Here is a 22253-nt window from a genome sequence, read left to right as displayed (position 1 = left end):
TTTGAATTTTATTATATCAATAAACCCTCATTTAAATTTAGTTGGGATTTTATTGCTAGTAGCTTTAGTCTCATTCCTGTTCTGCTTTGAAATGAGGATCGTTTCCAGTTCAGGGCTGTGTTTGGCCTTTCCTAGTCGTGGTCCATGCCTCGAATCTTCCGACGTGTCTGTTTTATGGTGAGGTAGGTTGTCGGTAAGGGAGGGGGTGCGGCTCAGCGGTATCGAATGGTTAACTTGTGTTTTGGCGTTTGACGAATGTTACATCTATCGGTTAGATAAATTGCCTGCTAACTTAGAGGGCCCTGAACAGGAGATATCTATTTGTTAACTTGGTGGGCGCATACGCAGTACTTTAGTATCGGCAGCTAATATTATGTTTGTTAAAATTTTCTGACTTTCTCATCTTCTTCCGACAAAGAAATTGTAGAAAGGGTCAACATTCTAGAACGATCTCTATTATATCATCGTGGGCCTAATGTTCTAATGAAGTATTGTGAAAATGAATTCAAAGACAGATTGAGGCTAAACAAATATACTGTCATACGTTTTGTAGGGGTTACAGGCGACAATTTGGGTCCTGTGACAAATAATTTTCCATTGTCCCCTGGTGATCAAATATTAATTAGGATATCCTTTAAGACTCAGTATATGTCTGGCTCCACGGCTAAATGGTTAGCGTGCTGGCCTTTGGTCAAAGGGGTCCCGGGTTCGATTCCTGGCAGAGTCGGAAATTGTAACCATAATTGGTTAATTCCCCTGGCACGGGGACTGGGTGTATGTGTCGTCTTTATCATCATTCCATCCTCACCATGATGCGCAGGTCACCTACAGGAGTAAAATCAAAAGACCTGCACCTGGTGAGCCGAAGTCCTCGGACACATCCTGGCACTAAAAGCCATACGCCATTCCATTTCATTTTATTTACTCAGTATAAGGCTCAGTACTAGTGAGTCTTATCATATTTCTATCTGTGACTGCATTCGTGTCCATAAAAGCACTGGTACCAGTAACTGAGTATAACAGATAATTACAAATTTATTGTAGTAGGCCTACAGCAGGTCTACTTGCATTGGCAGTGAGCATATACTTTTAGCATTGGATTGTTTTTAATTAACAATATTACATTACAAGGAACTAACACATTATATAATTGTGTTAATTACCCAATATTTACCGTCATACTGTGGTCAAACAATGTTAAAATTTTGGAATAACAGTGAATAGATACGGTATACTTATAAGGCTCAGTGCAAACTGGATCGCGCATAACATGTGCTACTGGTGTGTATATTTCATCAGAAATCCTCAATCAATGTCAAATTCTTCTGATAGTCCACTGCAAAATTTACACCCACGTCTTCAAGAACTAGTCGAATACCAATTTGCAAGTAATAAGCTTCATTTTCCGTATCAAAATCTAATCACTGAGTTTTACAATATTAAAATTCTTGCACCGTTTTGATCCTTTTTTTATTTGCCTTTAAGCAAATTTTTTATTTGTCAACAGTACATGTTTCATTCCTACTTAGGAACATCCTCAGCTGTTATTAAAGCTTAGGTGAATTGCTAAGATTTTAAACATGTTAATTTGCAGGTACATTGATTCTCTTAAAAACTACTGAAATACCAATTAAATTAATGATATTAAAATCAATGTACATAAAGACACATGTTTTCAAACAAATTCCCATTTCCTTATTTTATTCATTTCAGAAATTGAGACGAAGCTCCCTTCCCAAAAATTGATCAGCAATCAGCTTTAAAGTTCCACATTAGACTCAATCAAAAGCACTTTAAGCAAACTCATAATATATAACAACTTACCTGGAAGGAACGGAATAAAAAACATTCAACAATTTGAACAGTGTTAAGAAGTCACACATTTTTAAAACTTTTTAACTGCAAACAAACAGGCATTTTAATGTAACAAAATGAAAAACTTTTTTAACAACTATTCAAATGAATAGACATAGTTTTTAAGCTGACCAACTATGTAATCATCTGTTCTCATATCATTAACACACTAACCCCTACATTGTTTTTAATATCATTAATTTAATTGGTATTTCAGTAGTTTTTAAGAGAATCAATGTACCTGCAAATTAACATGTTTAAAATCTTAGCAATTCACCTAAGCTTTAATAACAGCTGAGGATGTTCCTAAGTAGGAACGAAACATGTACTGTTGACAAATAAAAAAAGGATCAAAACGGTGGAAGAATTTTAATACTGAATACCAATTTCTCGCTGCATGGCATTGAGGAGATAATAGGAGCTGCACAGAAAGCATAAATGTAATGCATTAATTGTGCGTAAGCACCTGACAATCTAGGGAACACATCTAATGCAAAAAAAGAAAGCAGTACGAGGGGTGGCGTCTAGTGTGTATTTCTGAAACTTGATCAACAAGCCAATAGTTGACAGTTTGATAAGTTAGCTGCTATTCCGCTGTGCAACGCAGCGAAGATTTATGGAGTCAACAGCTGTAACAAAGCAATAGCTATCAGACAGATATCTCACCATTCCAGAAACCGGGCATAAGAGTAATATACTAACTTTAAAACAAATATGTATCTATAAGAAAACATGCAAATAGGACAATTATTTCAATCTGCAGTTGACGGAGAAACATAATTCTGCTTCTTAGTCTAGTTGGAAGTGAACCAAAGCTCACGCACGCTATAGGAATACTCAAGTTGAATCGGTGTTCCACTATGTCATATAACTGCTAACAATCACACAGCTTCAGCTACTGTGTTCAAGCATTTTAATTGATGCCATCTGGCTGCTTGCTCATCAATTTCAATGTTCCATTTCACTCTAGGCCTACTAGATGGGAGAGTAAACCAAATCTCTTTGGGGCATCTATGGCTGAATTTAACGAATTTTGTTGGGTGAATACCAAATGTGTCATTAGAAATCTTTCACATACTTATACTATATGGCATGGAATACTGAATGGACCTCTTTTTCTGCCCTTCAAAAATCTGACTTCCTCTGCCAGGTTTCTTGAGATCCAGAGGCTGACAATCTACCACCGATTCACAGGGAGAGCTACGTAACTGCTACAACCAAGTTACTCTACAGTTCTACTTGCTCCATCCCCACCACTAATTCGTGAAGGTGAGCACAGCCAAAAACACACAAAAGCTGAATTTTCTCATAAACCACTAGGGTTATGAAGAAATTGCATGATGTTTCTTGTAGAAAATGTCATTCAAGGCCACCTGCTGCACTTCATTTTCTGATAGGGCCAACTGTTTACCCATTTTTTGAGTTATTTTGCCGTGGAATACACTCAAAAGTAACATAAAACTAAATTTTCTCAAAAGCAGTTCAGAATTATGAAGAAAATGTAGAAAATTTAATTTCAAGCCTTCATGTTTTGGTAGGGCCAACTGTGTTACCTGATATTTTAGCTGATGTAGGGCAAAACTGCCCAAATTTGGGGCATAGCACTCAGTCCAGAGATCTTTGCATATTTAGTTACTTATTTCTGAGCCTGACACCATTCTGATGTTGGTACAGATCAAAAAGTATTTTTAAATTGTGAAATATATCAAAATCAAAAGTATCATGTGTCCAGCAGTTTTTGAACTTATCCGGAACAAACAAACTTTTTTCTTTTTTGGTAGTGGTTTAATGTCATAGGGAAGGAAGCGGCCGTGGCCTTAATTAAGGGAAGATGGGAAACCAACCAACTGACCAACCAAAACAAACACCATCTCATTTTTATGATGATTGTTGTTTAAAGGTACCTAACATCTAGGTCATCAGCCCTGTCTCCTTTTTACTAATAGTATAGATTATCTGGAAGGAACACAGTTCGACTTTCATAAACACATGTAAATATGTGATGCTAATGGCTCTTTACAGTGCCTTGGAGAGAGAATGCTGGACATAGGGATAAACCTGCATGTGTGCTTTGCTGATTATAAGAAAACATTCGATAAGGTAAACTGGCAAAAGTTCTTTCCTCTCCTGAAGGAAATAGGCTGTCAACAACAAATAAACAGCTTAATTTTTGATCTGTACCAACATCAGAATGCTGCTGTCAGGCTCAGGAATAAGTAACAAAATGTGCAAATTATGTCAGTGTTTTCTGGGCTTGTAGGCCGTGGTCCAGGATCATGTGATGGTCCCAATGTTTCACCAAAGACTGAGTTTGGCTTTATCAAGAGTTCTGACTGACTAAGACTGTGGAATGACAATTTCTATGAACAAATCAATGGTGTGGCCATGGGAAGACCTCTGAGCCCGGTGATCGCAAATTTTTTTATAGAAAAGTTTGAACAAACAGCACTCGAGATTGCACCACTGAAACCTAAGGTGTGGCTGTGCTACGTAGAAGGCATCTGTCTAATCTGGAGCCAGAGACAAGAACAACTACAGCTGTTTCTACAGCATCTCAATAGTATTAACACCAATATTCAGTTCACTATGGAGACAGAAAACAAAGGAAAACTCCCTTTCCTTGATGTTCTGGTAATGAAAACGGCTGATTTATACATGGGACATACAGAGTACCGCAAGCCGATCCACACAGACCACTATCTTCAGAAGACGTTCAACCACCACCCACGTCAAAATTATGGAGTGATTAAGACGTTAGTTGACCGTGCAAGGAGAATTTGTCAACCTCCGCACTTAAACGAGGTACTCAGCCACCTCAATATGGCCCTACTTGCTAACGGGTACAGCCATAAAGATATCCAGCGAGCACTCCATCCCAGACATCAAACAACCAGGGAGAAAGAAGAGGGGCGGCTGGCAGCTAAAGCCTTTCTGCCGTATACTGGGAAGACAACTGATAGAACAGGGTGGCTACTGGATTCCCATCGGGCAAAAAATATATGTAGGCCAACGAAGAAAAGTCAGGTACTACTTAGGTCTGCTAAAGACAAGTGCCATCCCCTTTCCACAGCAGGTGTCTACAAGATTCCGTGCAGCTGTGGCCGGGCATACATAGGCACTACATAATGCAGCACCACTACTTGACTGAAGGAGCATAACAGACACATCCGGCTGGGACAAAGAGAAAGCTCATCAGTCACTGAACAGTCGCTGCTAGCAGGCCATGACATACCGTACAGCAACACCAAAGTACTGTCAACTGCTGTAGCTTATCACGTCCAGCTACAGAGGGAAGCCATTGAAATCCTGAAGTACATCAACAGCTTGAACCGTCAGTAGGAATCTGAATGGGTAAGGAATTAACCAATGAAGGTTAAAATCCCTGATACGGTTGGAAAAAAACCCAGGACCCCTTCAACCAAAGGCCAGCATACTAACCATTTAGCCGTGGAGTCGGACAACTTGTATGAGATGAACATCGAGGTCCATCATATTTACACCAACTAAAGATCTCAGGAACATGACAACTGAACAGTAAAGCATAGTGTTGTAACATTTCGTAGATTAGCAATCATATCAATCTTATTTCTAACCTGAAGATACCAACTCTCTGCTGTTGCAGGTCCAACACCCCATACTTTGGTAAAAAGTTCAACGACTTTAACTTTCTCGTCATTACAGATCTCGTCAACTTTACGTAACTTCCCAAACTCAAGAATCTCTTGGATTTTGGCAGCCATCCTTTGGCCAATGTTAGGCAAAGACGCTACATCCTAAAATACAGAAACAAAACATTAGCAGCACTATGAACATCCAACCTGGTCATATTATAGGAAAACAATTGTATGTTACTAAATGATTCACAAAAAATAAGGAGTTGATCCAAGAACAGTCAAACTTTGTAAATACAAAACTATAAAATTTAAGCTCACCAGGCAAAAAAAATTAGTCACCCCTGGAGAAATCAATACAATCACCATTTAGAGTAATACCGTGTAACTCCACCTCTGGACTTGATAACCGCCTATCGGCATTTACCCACTGTTCCAACATGACCCACAGATTTTCAATGGAGTTCAAGTCAGGTGATTTTGCAGGCCAATCGAGATGTAATGGGGTGGGGCAGTGTTCATAAAACCAGTCACATATGCGTCCAGCATGATGAACTTTGCCTTTTGCTGTCGTCATCTTGAAAAATCGGGGTACCAATAGTATACTCATCATGCAGATGCTTACTGAAAGCCAACACCTGATTATCCAGAATGTTTAAATAAACCTCAGTGAGGCGGCCCAATCTATGATAATAAAAACACCCCTAAAATATCACAGACCCACCTCTGGCTTGAACCTGACCTTGCCCACATTCAGGATGAAATGCTTCATTTGGCCTTCAGTGCACTCGACAATGTGTGTCATTAGAATACAGGCTAAAACATGATTTGTCAGGCCACGTTATGTTCCACCAGTGAGCTAATGTCCACATTTGCCGATTTCTAGCAAACTGAAGACACGCAGATTTATATGTGAGCAATGGCCTCTTACAAGGTGACCAACTCCAAATATTCAGCACATGCAGTTCCTGTCTCAATATTCTCTCACTAACAGGTTGAGATCGACTTTCATTTACCGGCTGCAGCTATTTCTGTTGGGTTTGGAAGCAATTTTGATTCACAAACTGTGAAACGCATCTCCAGTCCGTCTCACTCAGGATCTTTTCTCCAACCACAATTCTGATATCGTGTTTTGTGGCCACATGTAGTACATCACTGCTTGAAGACACGTTGAACAGTCCACTGCGAAACACCAACAAATCCATCAACTTCATGCACCATATGGGGCTATGGGCACAGCCAACCATGACTGCCCCTTTTTGCCACTCTGTCACATCCTTACATCTACCCATGTTGACGTACACTGTCCGCTTGAAACATCAATTTCTCACAGATTGCTACTGCCTTATGCTCACGTATATGCAGTGCACATGCGATTGAGCACAGGACTTGTTCGCTGCGCCATCTGTATAGGCTTAACGATCCATCCATGCGTGTGCACTAGGGTGACTAATTTTTTGTCTGTTGAGCTTATATTTGAGATAGACAGTAGTAGGGAAATCTTTTTCAAGCTAAATCGCAAGGCAGATTTTTCATGATTAGAATACAATTCATACACTTTTTTTGTTATCTTTTCATTTAACATAGGCCCTATAGTAAACCTATTGGATTCTCTTACTACTTTTGTGTTCCTTTCTCTTTACCCTACACTTTCCAGTTGAATGAAGAAGATAATACAGAATGGCCCCCTCAAGAACTCTCTGATGTAGATGGGAAACAAAGACAAGTATGTCGGAGGCTGGGGTGAAATACAATCTGGAAGAACTCAGGTTGGGAAGAACTTATCTATAAAGACAACAATGTTTGAAGATAAGAGATTTATTCTTTTTTTTTCCGCTATTTGCTTTACGTCATACTGACACAGATGGATCTTATGGCGACGATGGGATAGGAAAGGCCTAGGTATGGGAAGGAAGTGGCCACAGCCTTAATTAAGGTACAGCTCGAGCATTTGCCTGGTGTGAAAATGGGAAATCATGGAAAACCATCTTCAGGACTGCCGACAGTGGGGTTCGAACCCACTATTTAACAGATGCAAGTTCACAGCTGCGTGCCCCTAATCGCACGGCCAACTCGCCCGTTCATCCCTGTCTTTTCTTTCTGTTCCTCTTTCCCTTCTACACTGGCCAGTCACTGTATTTATCTTCTTGAATGTACGTGTCTTCCCTCCTAGCTTCCTCTGAATGTTAGGTATTTCAATTGGTGTTGTGAACATTCAATCAAAAACAGAAATCAACCTAATACTCCATAAAATGTCAACAGTATACTACTATTGAATAATGGGACTATTAATAGACTTGTTTTAAAAACATATTACCAACTGCCATACCTCAAACTTTGTGATCTCTTTGCCATATGCTTTAATGGCACTAATTGCTTTATCATATCCATGAGCTCTCCACTGGTCTCCACTACTGCGGAAAGCATCAGCAAGTTTTTGTAATTCTCCAATTATCAGCTGGTTATGTTGTCCCATGGTAGCCCTCAGAGTCTGTGAAGAAGTACAAAGAATTAAGGAAGAATAAAAACAGGTCTTTAGCTACGTAGGTGAAGTTAAATAGGGAAAGGTAAGGCTAGGGAGATGATACAGTAATTTTTCTAACTAGAAAATTTAATGAAGATGCTGAATGGTACAGGCAAGGTCCTGAAATCAGACTGTACAAATGTAAAACAAATGTTATTAATGGAATGTACTCAAATGAAGTAGGGTAAAGCTGAAAATAGAATAGTATAAACAATTTTAAAGAATGTAAATATATTTTGCTACTCATGCAGTAAAATAACCAGTGTCAAAACGGCAGTTAAGTCTCATTTTTTTACCAGTGTCAAAAGATGAAAGAATATAAAAAATGTAGACACCCAAGTAAGGTGTCTGAAAAACAAAATTCTGCTGACTTCATCGATATACTAGGAGTTTATTATTAATTTGAGGAATTTTAAAAGAGTGTATATACCTTCCATCATATAGAGTTCTTCTGCTAAGCGGAGCGAGCATTACATTTCAGTATGTTCAGAACCATTTTGTCAACAGTCAGCACTGTTAATTTGGATGTATTTTTGGGATGTTATCTTCAGTGATTTGTTCTCAAACTGAAATAATAGCTTATAAGGTACATAGTGCCAGCATCAAATGGAATTTCCATCTCAAAAAAAAATAAATTGAAAATCCACTGTCTGTATAGCAAAATGGTGGCTGACAATGGGTCATGAGGGGGAGAAAAGGGAGGAGGAAGCAGGTACGGCAGCTGTCATAAAGAGTATATAAACCTTCCATCTTATAGAGTTCTTCTAGTAAGTGGAACGAGCAGAACACTTCATACATCAGGAGACCAGGAAATGAAGGGATTTAATGAGGTGGGTAGAGTTGAGACTCTGGTCATGGGGGACTATATTCTTAGGCACGTGGAAAAAGCGTGTGGAGGAAAAAGGAAACAGGAAAGTAGAAGGGAAGGAGAAGGGCAAAGGGAAGGTGGTACATCCCCGTGTAAATTAATCATAACACGACAATAATAAACACACATATATATAAATGTGTTTGCACTTAATCACCTAATACATTTCTTTAATCTTTCCTAATGGCTGATACACTACCAAAAAGGCAACACTGCGATTCAAGTGAAGGCTACTTGAATGCAGATTCCTATCTCATACCCACCCATTATAATCCACAAATTTCACACCCATTTTGTCACACATGCACTCAAAAGCCTCTTTTAAATCCCTGATCCTACTCCATTCATTATCCCTCCTACACAGTATCCTATTGATGACATCTCTGCTCCCTTAAACTCCTCCCACACTGTCATAACCAGAACTCACACATCCCCAATTATGGCAGCACCTATTCCTCCTTGTTTTATGTTGTTGGTATCAATGTGAAGAACTACAGTACTGTGCAAATTATAATCTGAACAAGGTGCGTTTTTTCATAATATTCCCAATGATTGGCAACAGTGTGCTACACATTGCTTATTCTTAGATCCCAAGCACTCTTATGCATTCTTGGCACTGTTCTTCATTGGTAATTAATCTGTGTAATTAGTTTTAGGTTAAAAGAATATTTATTTCAATGTGAGTTATTTTTTATGAATTTTGAAGTTTCCTTGTGCGGTCAGTATTACCTATGTCTTCTATGGACACAACTCCCAGAAAACATAGTCTTGTTGTAGCATTATGTCAGAATACTTGCACGACACAAAGAGAGTTAGCTACTAAATTTGGAGATGGTGTAGGCACTAAAAATAGAATTATCCAGCTGTACAGATGATGATGATGATGATGATGATGATCGCTGTTTAAAAGAGCCTAACATCTAGGTCATCAGCCACTAATGGTTGAAGGTGAAATGAAATGTAATAATAATTACAGTTTTGAAATGTATCCACTGACTAGAATTTAAAACAAATGATGATGAAAAAATGATTATGAATTTAAAATAATCAGTGGATCTAATTCACAATGCGTTATTTTCTTACAAAATCATATAAAAATAAATTAAAATAGAATAACGCATTGCCTTGAAGTGAAATATTATTTAATTAAAAGTTAAAAAATAACATTAAAATACACTAAAATAACTAAAACAGAGTCAATAGATAAAATGTAGTTAACAATAAAATACAAAATTAAAAGCAGATAGAAAACTCATGTTTATACATGACAAAACTGGCCATTATCCCTCCAGCGGTACAAACAGACCAACTGTAATTCACCGAAGAAAAAGGGAAACTGTGGCAGGAAAAAAGAAAATTATGCCAACTGATGAATGTTTTCTCCTCAGAAGAAGTAAATCAAACCCCAAGCTCTATACTACGGACTTTGCTCATGACATGGGAGAAACGAAGTGAATTTGCACGATTCTAAAGTTTGTCTTAAACTTCTGGAAACTGGAAGGAAAGCCTGCAAACCTGTAAAGAAATACTTTCTAACAGGGGAAATGTCCAGGAAATCTCTCTTGTGGGCATGTAGTCATCAGGATAGGACAATGGAACATTAGAAAAACGTCTGTTTCTCTGACGAGATGCAAAGGTTTCAATATGTGTATCAAGCGAGGAATGAGCCAACAACCTCAGTACAATTGAAACTGACCAAAAACTCCCACATACCCATATCCGACTTTAGTTACATGACAGTCAGACTCGGTCCTCTGCCTTATTTGACTTTAGTCCATGGCTTTAGAATGTTATTACCGAGTTAGTCAGACTGGAGAGCAGGTGGCATTTGCACTGCTATTATGTGGTGTGCTGCTGCTTAATGAGAGAGAGAGAGAGAGAGAGAGAGAGAGAGAGAGAGTGTGTGTGTGTGTAGCTAGGTAGGTACTTCTTAATGTCGTCATCATTATAATTTTCATTTCTTCTTGTCTAACTTCTGCCAGGTCAGGGTGTAATTCCTTGATAACTGTCACAGACCTTCCTGTCACCTTTCTTGAATACTGCTATTATTACACCTTTACACCAATCATCAGGTACTTGCTTTTTCCTCCATATACACTTTATCAGCCTATATAACCAATTTATGCTCAGTATTCCAAATTTCAACACAGAGAACAGTTAACCGTTTATGGCTTAAAAGAGAAATCAAATTTATGTATAGGAAGAAATCCTTCCTTAATCGGGAACTTTACCTAGCATACCTACCTTTCAGCGTCAATAAACTTAGTACCGCTAGAATGGGATTCCGTGCAAAAATACAGTAGAGATAAAGTAGAGAGCCTAATGAACAAGAAACAGGCAACACTGAATAAGAAGTTAGAAAACCTAAAAAACAATAACAAAACAAAATAAGCCACAACCTAAAACACTCTTCAACTATGAAAAACTTCCACCCCCTGTTAAAAACTTGTCAAACACGACTTTTACAGAACAAGAACTACAAATATTAGGCAAAGGGCCAAATCACAATTGGCACAGTATCAATAAAAAGAGTTAATACAAACTTTAGCAGAAACAGAAATGGCCATACAAACCCTTCCAGTCGACATTCAAAATGATAATTAAAAATAGGAGAGGATTTCCACCAATCAATACTTATTTATTGTATATAATAAACTACAGGACCGGTTTCGACCTCATATTCAAGGTCATCTTCAGCTGAACCATACATACATATTTATATAATGAAGCTTTCATTAAGATTGTGGTGTTGAAGGAATGCCATCCCCGCCCTAAAAAACCCTTACCTTAAGTTAATGATAAACAGAACGCAACAAGCAACAGAAAGACACCAAACAACACACCCAGCTCCATCCCTACCTGCACAACAACAACTCTCCCTACCCCTCCTTCCCTTCCCCTCACAGCAGTTAGTATAAGCCCAAGAAGAACACGAAGTAGTACACTACAAGCTCGCATGTCAAACACAACTCAGCTACACCAACAACAGTAAGTACATATTCCATTCCACACACATAACCCTTAGACATTCCTCCACACAATATCACTTATAACTCAATCCTATCTTCCACAGATAAACATATCATTGCACAGCTACAAATGGGAAAGGAGCCACTACTTTGAAACCAATGTCATCCAAATCTACGGACGCCAAAAAGACAACATGAATTGGTTCTAATAAAAGGGCAACACACACAGCAGAGCTGAACATATTTTACTTGAATTTCATCCATACATTTGGCACCTTTTTAAAATTGAAAGTGTTTTATCTCACATACGTACAGGAAGACAAAACTTTTATCCATGCAATTTTACAAACTCTAAGAATAGCAGCTGAACTGTACAACTGTGAATAAGACTTAAATACAGAAGTTAGTCGATGTATTGACCACCAAGCAAGAACGAATGTTCATATGCATGAAGTGTTTTTATATATTGTTTTTATCTTGTACATACATATAAGTTAGTTTAGGAAAAGACGTGTTTTATACACTAGTTTTAAGACCTTCAACATTTTAGACATACAGTTGCAATATTGTACAGAATGACATACACGCCAGTTCACGCCAGTTCACCATCATCATATGGCATTCCTTCAACACCACAATCTTAATCAAAGCTTCATTATATAAATATGTATGTATGGTTCAGATGAAGATGACCTTGAATATGAGGTCAAAACCGGTCCTGTAGTTTAATATATACAATAAATAAGTATTGATTGGTGGAAATCCTCTCCTATTTTTAATTGTGCAATTGTCAATACGGAAATGAAGATTATAGATTACGATTCAAAACAATATACGGTACGAATCAAAGAAAAAAAATTCCCTCCGTAATTAAAGAATTAATGACTATTTCTGCCAATACAAAGGTTGATAAGGTGAGTCAAGGCCATACAATTTCTAATACATTCATCTTCCCACGATCTATTTAAAATTCGGAGCTTTTTATTTTTATTATATGTCATATTTTAATATATTACGATCTCCTGCTGGCTGCATATCGTGAGGCAAGCTACCCCAATCAGAAGACCGCCATTTCATATAACAAAGAAGCTACCATAGGACTTTAGCAAGTCAAACAGTCAACGCATCCTTTTATCACAATCTAAAGAGCAATTTTCGGAAGTCAAACAGTCAATACGGCCTTTTCCCATAACCAAAAGAGCAACAATTAAGGAAGATATTCAATACAAATTATAAACAACAAATACCTGAAGACTGGTATACACTGTACAGACTTTTATTCAAGTACAAGTGGGTTTTTTTTTTTAAAAAAAGCACCTCACCATAGACGCTTTAAGATATATTTTTTCAAATATGTTTATTAGTAAACAAGGTTTCTTTACATCATTGTAGACATGAATTTTAACTAAGTATACTTCTCACAAATGCCTGAACATTGTTACAAACACTGATTTTTTATTCATGCCACCTAGTGTTATTACAAAAGTGTTTCACTATAGACGCTTTTAAATGATTTAAATAAGTATTTTAGTATATAAGTTTTTGAAACACAATTGTAGACGCGAACTGTAATATACGTATCATTCACACATATTGCCTTACCCTCCCCCCTCCAGCTTCCATTAAAGCACCTAGAGCAATAGTTTTTAGGATCCCATGGGACATAGTTTTAAGGTTAAATGTGCTTCATCTAAGATATTTATATACAGCTGAAGATGACCACTAAGTGGTCGAAACATGTTCTGTGTGTGCCTAAGGCAAAAAATAAAGTATCGATTAGATGGCTTTTAAAATTAATTTCAGACCTATCTGTGTCGGGGCGATGTAAAGCAGATTGAAAAAGAACCCTAACAACGTTCTAATAATAATAATAATAATAATAATAATAATAATAATAATAATAATAATAATAATAATAATAATTGTTGTGTCCTTCGCAAACTCAGCTCTGCGCCTGATAGCTCCGCAACATGCCGCAGCCCGGATCTTTCCAGACTCTACAAGGTACTGCAGTGCGCTTGCTTGTGACGTCAGCCAGCGCTATAAAAGGAAGCTTCATTCCGCTCCTTACGAGGACTCCTCAGTGTCTAACGCCAGATTACACTGCAAGTCGAACACGGAGGCTATCCCTCTTAAACATGTGTATCGAACAGGTGGACTGAAATTCTGGTTGTGAGGTCTCACCTCTAGACACTGCCTCACCTCCCGCTTCCTGTAGCCACGTCGAGCCTCGATGTCAGTATTCTACTCATCCCACAGTCCTCACTTAGGCTCCGACATTAACATTAGTATTCTACTAATTTTGAACAATTATGTCAGCTCCTGACAAGCCTACGGCAACTACTAGCATTCTGTTAGTACGAACTTTCATTGCAAGTTACACTTGTAATTCTTCAAGGCAGATAGTTTTCGACTATCTTGAACTCTCTTACTTGACAGACTATCTCCGCAAGATAGATTCGTGTGTATATAGACTCTCATGTGTATAAAGTGTATATTTCCACAGACCCGCAGTCTACAGTAATGCCATCATTAATTGCGCACAAGCTCATCCAGCTTCAAGAAGAATTTAGTTGCATTTATGTACATATTGTGTAAAAACTTAATGTAACAATAAATTTATGTTGTGTTTTCTGTATACCAATTCCTTGTATACAATAATAATAATAATAATAATAATAATAATAATAATAATAATAATAATAATAATAATAATAATAATAATAATAATAATAATAATAATAATAATAATAATAATAGAGCTGTGTATTTTATTCCCCCCCTCCTGCCTTTTATAAAACTTGCTATGTGTATTTTAATGGGTTTTCCACTCATTTTTATGTACTACTGTGTTATTTCACCCCTTTGAGTTATGCCCTCAGGCAAATTGTAATAAAGCATTCCCAAATTATGGCCCCAGGGTAAAGGAGTTCATCTGCCCTGGGAGCGGTCTGACCCGTACACGTCTCCTTGCCCCTGCAGAAGCGCCGTGCACCTCTAACGCAACCTATGTGTGTCGCTTTGCGTCATGTGGCTTTAAGTCATCGCTACTCTCAGCAAGGCCATTCTGGCTCGCTGGAAGTAGGCATTCGTTTCTTGCTATGTCACCTGAGCACTTCACGGCCCCATCTTCGAACCTAGAATGTCATGGGGTATGGGAGGTAAGCATCTAAGTCTTGATTAGACTCACTGATGATGGGAGGACATTCCTTCGCTTGTAAGCCACTTGATGGGCGCTAAATGTTGTTCTAAGGTATTATAAGTGCCAAGCTGGTTGAAATCTAACATGTTTGAATCAGAATTTGTAAAGTTATGTGTGAACGATTGGGTCTGTTTACTGCAGCTTAAAGGAAGTTATTGGGAGTTTGTGCCCTTGGTAGATGTAAATATAGATGTTGAGTAATGTATTTCACTTCCTTAGAAGCCTTAGGCGCCTAGAGGCGTCTTTTAATGAAAGTTGTACGGTACTTGAAACCTCCTAGCGTATTGTATGTTGAGGGTATTTTACGCTTCCCCTTGAGTAATTTGAAATGGCGGATAATCGCTAAGCTGTATCTAGAATTATCTATTGTGTTTTAGTTCTCTGGTGTCAAATACTGAACAGGGGTGGTCCCCTGTGATTTAGTGTAGGGCATGTGTCAACGTAACCTTAGTGATGTTGATATTTAATCTTCCTTACTCTTTTCGGTGTTCATCTATCTTGTTAAATAAACTTTGTGAAGCTGATTTCCTATGGGTATCAAGTGTTTTCGCCCTCTGGGTGGTTTCCTATCCTCGTGCAGTCCAGATCCTACTTATGGTTTGCCAGTGATAATTTATGGTACAATAATAATAATAATAATAATAATAATAATAATAATAATAATAATAATAATAATAATAATAATAATAGTAGTACCGGGAGGTACACCCGAATGCCGCGCATTTAAATCTTGCGCCTAAAACAACTCCTCTACTGGAGGAACCGTGAACTTGAAACTAGACCTACTTAAACCTTAACTCAGAAGATGTCACTACAGAAATCTGATGAAATTTTGTTATTTTGAAGTTTCCTGAACTGATTATATTTCTACTTGTTTTGTTTGCCCTTCATCAAGAAGTGTGGACATTCTTTCATAGATGTCACTATAAAAACTATGACCATGCACCCTGGTGCGAAGTGACTGAACATTTTTTTGTATTCATAAGTTTTTTTTTACTAATTGATGTTTATTTATTTTTGGGTTGGCAATATTTATCTTTTCTTTCCGCCAGTTTTGAATTTAGCCAATCACAAATTTCTGTAATTAATTTTCCGCCTATCACAGGCTTCTTCCTCAATTTTGAGTGTAAGTATTAAATTCACCAATAAATTGAGAGGGTGTGGCTGGTTTATTCGTGAAAGGTCTCGTACCTTCCCCGAGGGTTTATAAACTGCGGATTTTCTCGTATCTTGGCCATTTGATCATCATCTAACTAAGTGTGTGTGTCAAGCAGGAGGCGGGCGGCGCCTCTTTCATCAGGCAGCAGTTCTTCAGCAAGGTAATGGCCATCTAACATCTTACTTTTTTGCTAGCTCACAGTTTAACCCGAGGGAAAGGTTCGAAACTTTAACTATGTATCCAATTTATCTAAAATGTAAATCTCCCTTCAGCTCATGTAAAAATTTCATAAATCTTTAACTGTAAATCAGGGATAGACAATGATGTACCCTCTCGAGCTCCCCTTCATCTTGGTTTGAGGTGACTACGTTCATTGCAGTTTTTCATTCTGTAATGTGGTAAATTACTTCTTATACGAGTCACCTCCATAGTTTGGGAATAGCACCTGTTTCATCGGCTTAGTGCCCCTTTGGTTTTAAGAATGCATATTTAGGAGTGCAGGTACTCACCTCCATTCAATTTGTGTTTCAGGCCATTTACTTAACCTGTTTCTTTCCGCAATGGACCAATAGGTTGGGTACAAGATACCCCTGTTTCAAATTTGTAAATAGTGCCATGTAAGGCCTGTGATTACTAGATTTTCATGTAATGTTGCCTTGAGTAGGCTTGGGAGATCTGAGAGCACGTTCGCTCTTTCCTAGTGTTATAAAAGTGCCTCTGGGAGGCTTGATATTGCATGTTGGGAGCAAGCGCTCCATGTATTGAGGGATTTCTGCCCTTGTGTAAATTTATGCTCTTTGTAAATTTGAGCTGGGAACTCAAAAATTGTAAAACTAGGGGCTTGTAGCCCAAGAGAGTTAAAGTACTGTAATCTTGGATTTTTCTATTTTTATCATTGTTATCTCACTAAGTGAGAATTTTTAACTTGTTGCTTTTCAAAAATATAACCTTCCATTTCAGTTTTAAATTCTTTCTTGACATTGTAGTTAGACCCATTCACCCCGGTACTTTCTTTCACCTCTGCGTTCCGTGGGTAACCCCATAATAATAATAATAATAATAATAATAATAATAATAATAATAATAATAATAATAATAATAATAATAATAATAATAATAATAAAAAACAAATTGAAACCCTTAGTGAATGTGCTGGAAAGGTTGGCCTACAAATTTCCTTTGAAAAGACCAAGTTCTTTTGCTTTAAACTTGACATCCAAAATTTGAACACGACATATGGGCAAATCAACTGAGTACCACACTTCAAGTACTTGGGAGAAATACTTGAACCAAAGGGAGGCGAGAAGGCTGCCCAGAAAATTCACTTACAAAAATTTCGGAAAGCCTACGGTAGGGTTCACAACATATACAATAAAAAGGGCTTGTCCTGCCGTGCAAAGATCAGACACTATAATACAGTAATCAAGCCCGAAGTCTTATATGCCAGGGAGACCCTTACACTAAATGGGAATGGTGACCTAGAAAACATTTTAAAAGAAGAAAGAATAATCCTGAGGAAAATTCTCGGCCCCCGAAAAACAGAAGATGGATATAGACTGAGATCACGCAAAGTGACAGAAGAGCTTTCCAACATTGAGCAGACGTCCGTAAAAGACGTCTGAAATTTTATGGGCATGTTCGCAGACTGCCGGCAAGTAGACTGACATACAAGATTCTCACCTACATAGAACATCTAAAAAATATTCCATGGGTACTGGAAGTGAAGAAGGATCTGGAAAAAGCCCAGATGAACTCAACTGACACCGTGGACAGAAACCTCTACAGGAAAAAATTTAAGGGATGGAAAGTGCAACCAGAAAATGAAGTGAAAAAGAAGACTGGAGAAAAGTGGACAGAAGAACGAAAAAGGATCCATGGAGAAAGGATGAGAGCTGTTTGGCAACTCAGAAAACAGAATCGTTAGAGCTTTGCGTGATCCATTGGGTCCATACGCAAATAATAATAATAATAATGATAATAATAATAATAATAATAATAATAATAATAATAATAATAATAATAATAATAATAATAATGCACCTTTTCGACCGACATTTCCCGTGGTGACTTTCTCTATTTGCCACACGCATGGGTGACAATTTATGCTCCTAACGGGGGTACATTATTCGTATCATGCCTTTTCCCAATACTTTATCATAAACTCCGGCCAACAATCCATTATCTAATCTTAGGCGGCCAAATAAATATAATGAATTCCCGCACACATCAAGTTATCATGCGGATGGGAATGAGACATGAGTACATCATCCTAACTCTGTGACCTTATATGAATATAAGTATCCAGTCTTGTCCTAATATTTGAATATTTCATCCCGTCCGATATAAATACTCCTTCGCCTCCATCGATTTCTACTTATTCTGTGAAATATCACTTACTTTTCATGTTATGATATCAATTACATATATATTCACTGCACAATACCTCTCAGGGATAAAAAATTGTGATAAAAATATATATATTTCCCTTTTTTTACGTGGACTCAACTGAAGGTAATGCACAGCCTCATTCTTAAGTTCATTCGTAAACCATCACAGCTCAATTGTAATCCATAACTAAGAAAAACCCTAGGTTCGTTTACCAATCAACTAGTTCGTATACCTCCAAATACCTCTACGAATTATGAAATAAATAAATAAATAAATAAATAAATAAATAAATAAATAGTAAGAATTCCAATCAAAGTTCTTATCACCTAGTTTATTGAAAAATAAAATTATAGTACTTGGAAAATAGTAAAGAAAATCATCTACATGCTCGTTTGTATTCACTGAATTCCGATCCCTAAACAAAATATTGTAAATATTTCTTAAAAATATTATCTGAATATCATTAATAATAATATTAATTACCATTTAAATATCTTTCAAATATCAATTATCGATGCTGTAACATCTTGTATTACTGTAGAAATAACATCTAAGTATTATTCAAATTTAGGTTAAATATCAAGAATGATGTTTACATATCATTCAATTGCCCTTTAGAATCATTATAACACATTGAAAAAAAAACTGTAGAAATATTTTCAAAATATTATTTAAATCCCAACTAAGTATCCTCAATTTTCTCAAATGAATTAAATATCTTTCCTCAAGAGTTTCTGACATAGCGTAAGCAACATAAGCGAGTTCCAGAAATCATGGCTTAAAAATTGCCATTCATTATCATACTGTCGTAAATCACCTCAAAAATAAATATTATGTCTATTAAATAAACTTAAAAATCCATAATTTTTCTTGAAAAGTGTGTAGGAGTAACCTAATACAACATTCATGTGTCAACAAGCAAGTTGTTCAACTGATAGTGTCATACCATGATTTAAAAAAAAAGAAAAAAAGAAAAAAAATCATCTATCTGCGAAAGATTTCGAATAAAATCGTAAATGAAGGTCATCTATTCACGGATGGTAGTTTTATAGATCATGAAAACATTTCCTAGTTCCAATCATGTCTTTGACAGGAAATCAACTTGAAGATAGCCTAGCATGTGAAATATTTCTAGAAAAATACTAAGTTTCTCTCGTAAATACGTTATTTCTAGGATATACTCTCGATGATCGTACACCATAAACAACCTGTAAGTTTAAAAACCTCATATGGTCGTATTCATATTCCATTTAACCCAACATGACATGCTACCGTATATCACGTGACAATAACAACAACATTAACCTAATATAGGCGTTACGCTGCATAAATATCATCAATTATTAATATATGCTCGTATTTTCGCCATGTACGCAGTGTAACGGTTCAAATCCTGTTACAAGATGATATCTGTATTTTTATTATTTTATCTGTATTATTATTATTATTATTATTATTATTATTATTATTATTATTATTATTATTATTATGTCAGTATTATTATTATTATTTTATCTGTGATATTGTTACTATTATTGTAATTATCAGTCTTATTTAATTCAATTTTGCAATGCCTGTTGCTTGCAAGATTGTACTTAGATGTATGCATATATACGTATGTGTAGAATAACACTCAATACCTGTACAGTGAGAATTGTTGTATATATCAGAGATTGGATGTGACGTTGGTGCATTGTGCAATATTGTTGGCGATTCTGCCAAGTCATCGCCACTCCATGGCTACGTCATCGTATTTATTTAGATATGCGCTCAGAGAGTCGGCCGCTCCGGGCTATGTCACCACTGTGTGTAATGTTTGCCGCGTTGTGGGAGTATGTCATTGTTATTTCTGGAGATTACGTAGCTGTGTCAACCAACGTCTATATAAGGTGGGTGCATATTGTAGCGTCAGTCATTAGTTATACGGATGCAGTACAGTGAAGAAGTCTACTAGATCAAGAGGCCTCAGTCGGTCAGTCAACAAGTGTGAACGAGAGATGGAGAAGACTCAGTGAGCCATTAATTATTGGTCATTGAGAGAGTGAGACCAAAAGGTTGGTCGCTCACTCAGTTGAAGACACGGACGCAAGGGCTTACCATGAAGTCAGAGAGGGCAACCCTGGACCTGCCAAGAGGTAATACCATATTGACTTACAAAGAAGTCAGATGATATGGAGAAGAAGCAGTCACAAGGATGTATCACCAAGTTAGGCGTGACACATCTACAGTAAACACCAGATCAATGGATTACGTCGTAATTACACTCAAAGTGTTGAAGGTACAGTCAAGTGAATCAGTGAGGGAAATATTTCGTATAAAGTGTTAAATGTCCGGTCAAGAAGAATTCAAATTCATGCCTAGTTTCTTTCAGTTGCAATGTCATAATTTCATATTCTCATCTGTTTTATCGCAACAAGACTCACTATTTTTTGATATATTATTTAAAGAATATATATTGTTCTATCAAACGAATTCATAGTTTTATTTCAATGAAAGTAAAATATCTTAACCTCAAAATTAATGGGGAAACCGAACGCCAATCTCCTTTTCCCAGAACTTATATGGTATGTTGTCAAAAGTAAGCTTATTACCCCACACCCTAGAGATAGTCAAGAGTCTCATTCTATTATTGCTGTACTGAGTGGCAGCTGGCGCCCTTCAAATAACGTATGTGTAAGTAATCAGGTAACAAGTAAGTGTGAGTACAAGGTTTGACGAGTGTGTATTTTATTTAATGAATGTTAATTTTCATAATTTTCATGTTAAATGCAGAGATTCACGAGATCAAGTTAAATCCAGATTTATATAATATGTTTCAAAAATTAGTCAGAAATAATTTAGGAAAGTCTACAATGTGGCTCCGCAACGTGTTGCACGAATAAATTCAGAATCTGTTCTGAATTACAGTATATCATAGGTTCATTTTGGGAAGAGTATGCACATTTAAGCCAACGGAATTATTACCGGTAAATGTTAGGAGTGTAACTTTGTGATATATATTTGTATTTTGGTGATATGTCAAGGGATTTGAAGAGGGAAATTAATTTGAGATCGCGTACTATCACTAGTGAACCAAAGATGGACAAGGAAGACAATAAGTCGTGAGGACGAGGTCATTGCTTCTGCGGACATCCAAGGTGAAATTCAGAATAGGGAACAGGTGAATACGATGGAAGCTTCTGAGTTAATTCAGGAAAGTGCAGAAATTGAGAAGCACACTGAAACTCAAAAGAAATTCTCAGGGACAATGAATTTACAACAGTTTAATCTGCTGATGGCCGAAATGACCGAAATCAGGAAACAAATGGTTACTAAGAAAACAAATGGAAGAAATTATTGACAGCTGTAGTAATATGAAAGAGATTGATACTAGTAATGAAAATAATAAGAAACAAATGGAAGAATTAATTGGCAGTAATAAAGAAAATTTTAATGTGAGCATTAATAAAATAGATTCTAAGATATTAGAGATAAACAATCAAACATCTAAGTCAGAATATAAGTTAGAAAGTAAGTCAAATGAAGAGTGTGTTGAAATGGGAGGTAAAATGAAGTTGAATCGGAGCAATATTCATATTCACATTGAGCATGTCAAAGGAGCATTTTCAGAGAATATCGTAGAATTAAGTAATAACATTTCTAGTAATCGGGAAGAAATGCATGAGGTAGTCGAGAAGA

At 36.8% G+C, this 22253-nt stretch overlaps 1 protein-coding gene across 9 annotated transcripts in view; it reads right to left on the bottom strand.

Moving 5' to 3' along the window:
* LOC136874009 (DNA polymerase lambda) overlaps positions 1 to 22253 on the bottom strand; it is a 182985-nt gene that overhangs the window by 101442 nt on the left and 59290 nt on the right. For 7 of the 9 annotated variants that reach the window (XR_010860209.2, XM_067147464.2, XM_067147462.2 and 4 more), the window contains exons 3-4: positions 7795 to 7956; positions 5448 to 5627 (exon numbers count right to left, since the gene is read on the bottom strand). Coding sequence is in view for 8 of the 9 variants with exons in the window: in XM_067147464.2 (XP_067003565.2) it covers positions 5448 to 5627; positions 7795 to 7956 (342 nt within the window). In the remaining variant the exon portion in view is untranslated. Of the gene's footprint in view, positions 1 to 5447; positions 5628 to 7794; positions 7957 to 8419; positions 9716 to 22253 lie in introns of those variants that run through there. The other 2 variants (XM_067147468.2, XM_067147467.2) reach the window with 2 other exon arrangements.

The sequence above is a fragment of the Anabrus simplex genome, chromosome 5 (genome assembly GCF_040414725.1).
Source record: "Anabrus simplex isolate iqAnaSimp1 chromosome 5, ASM4041472v1, whole genome shotgun sequence".
Taxonomy (NCBI): domain Eukaryota; kingdom Metazoa; phylum Arthropoda; class Insecta; order Orthoptera; family Tettigoniidae; genus Anabrus; species Anabrus simplex.
This window is presented reverse-complemented; position numbering and strand designations above follow the sequence as displayed.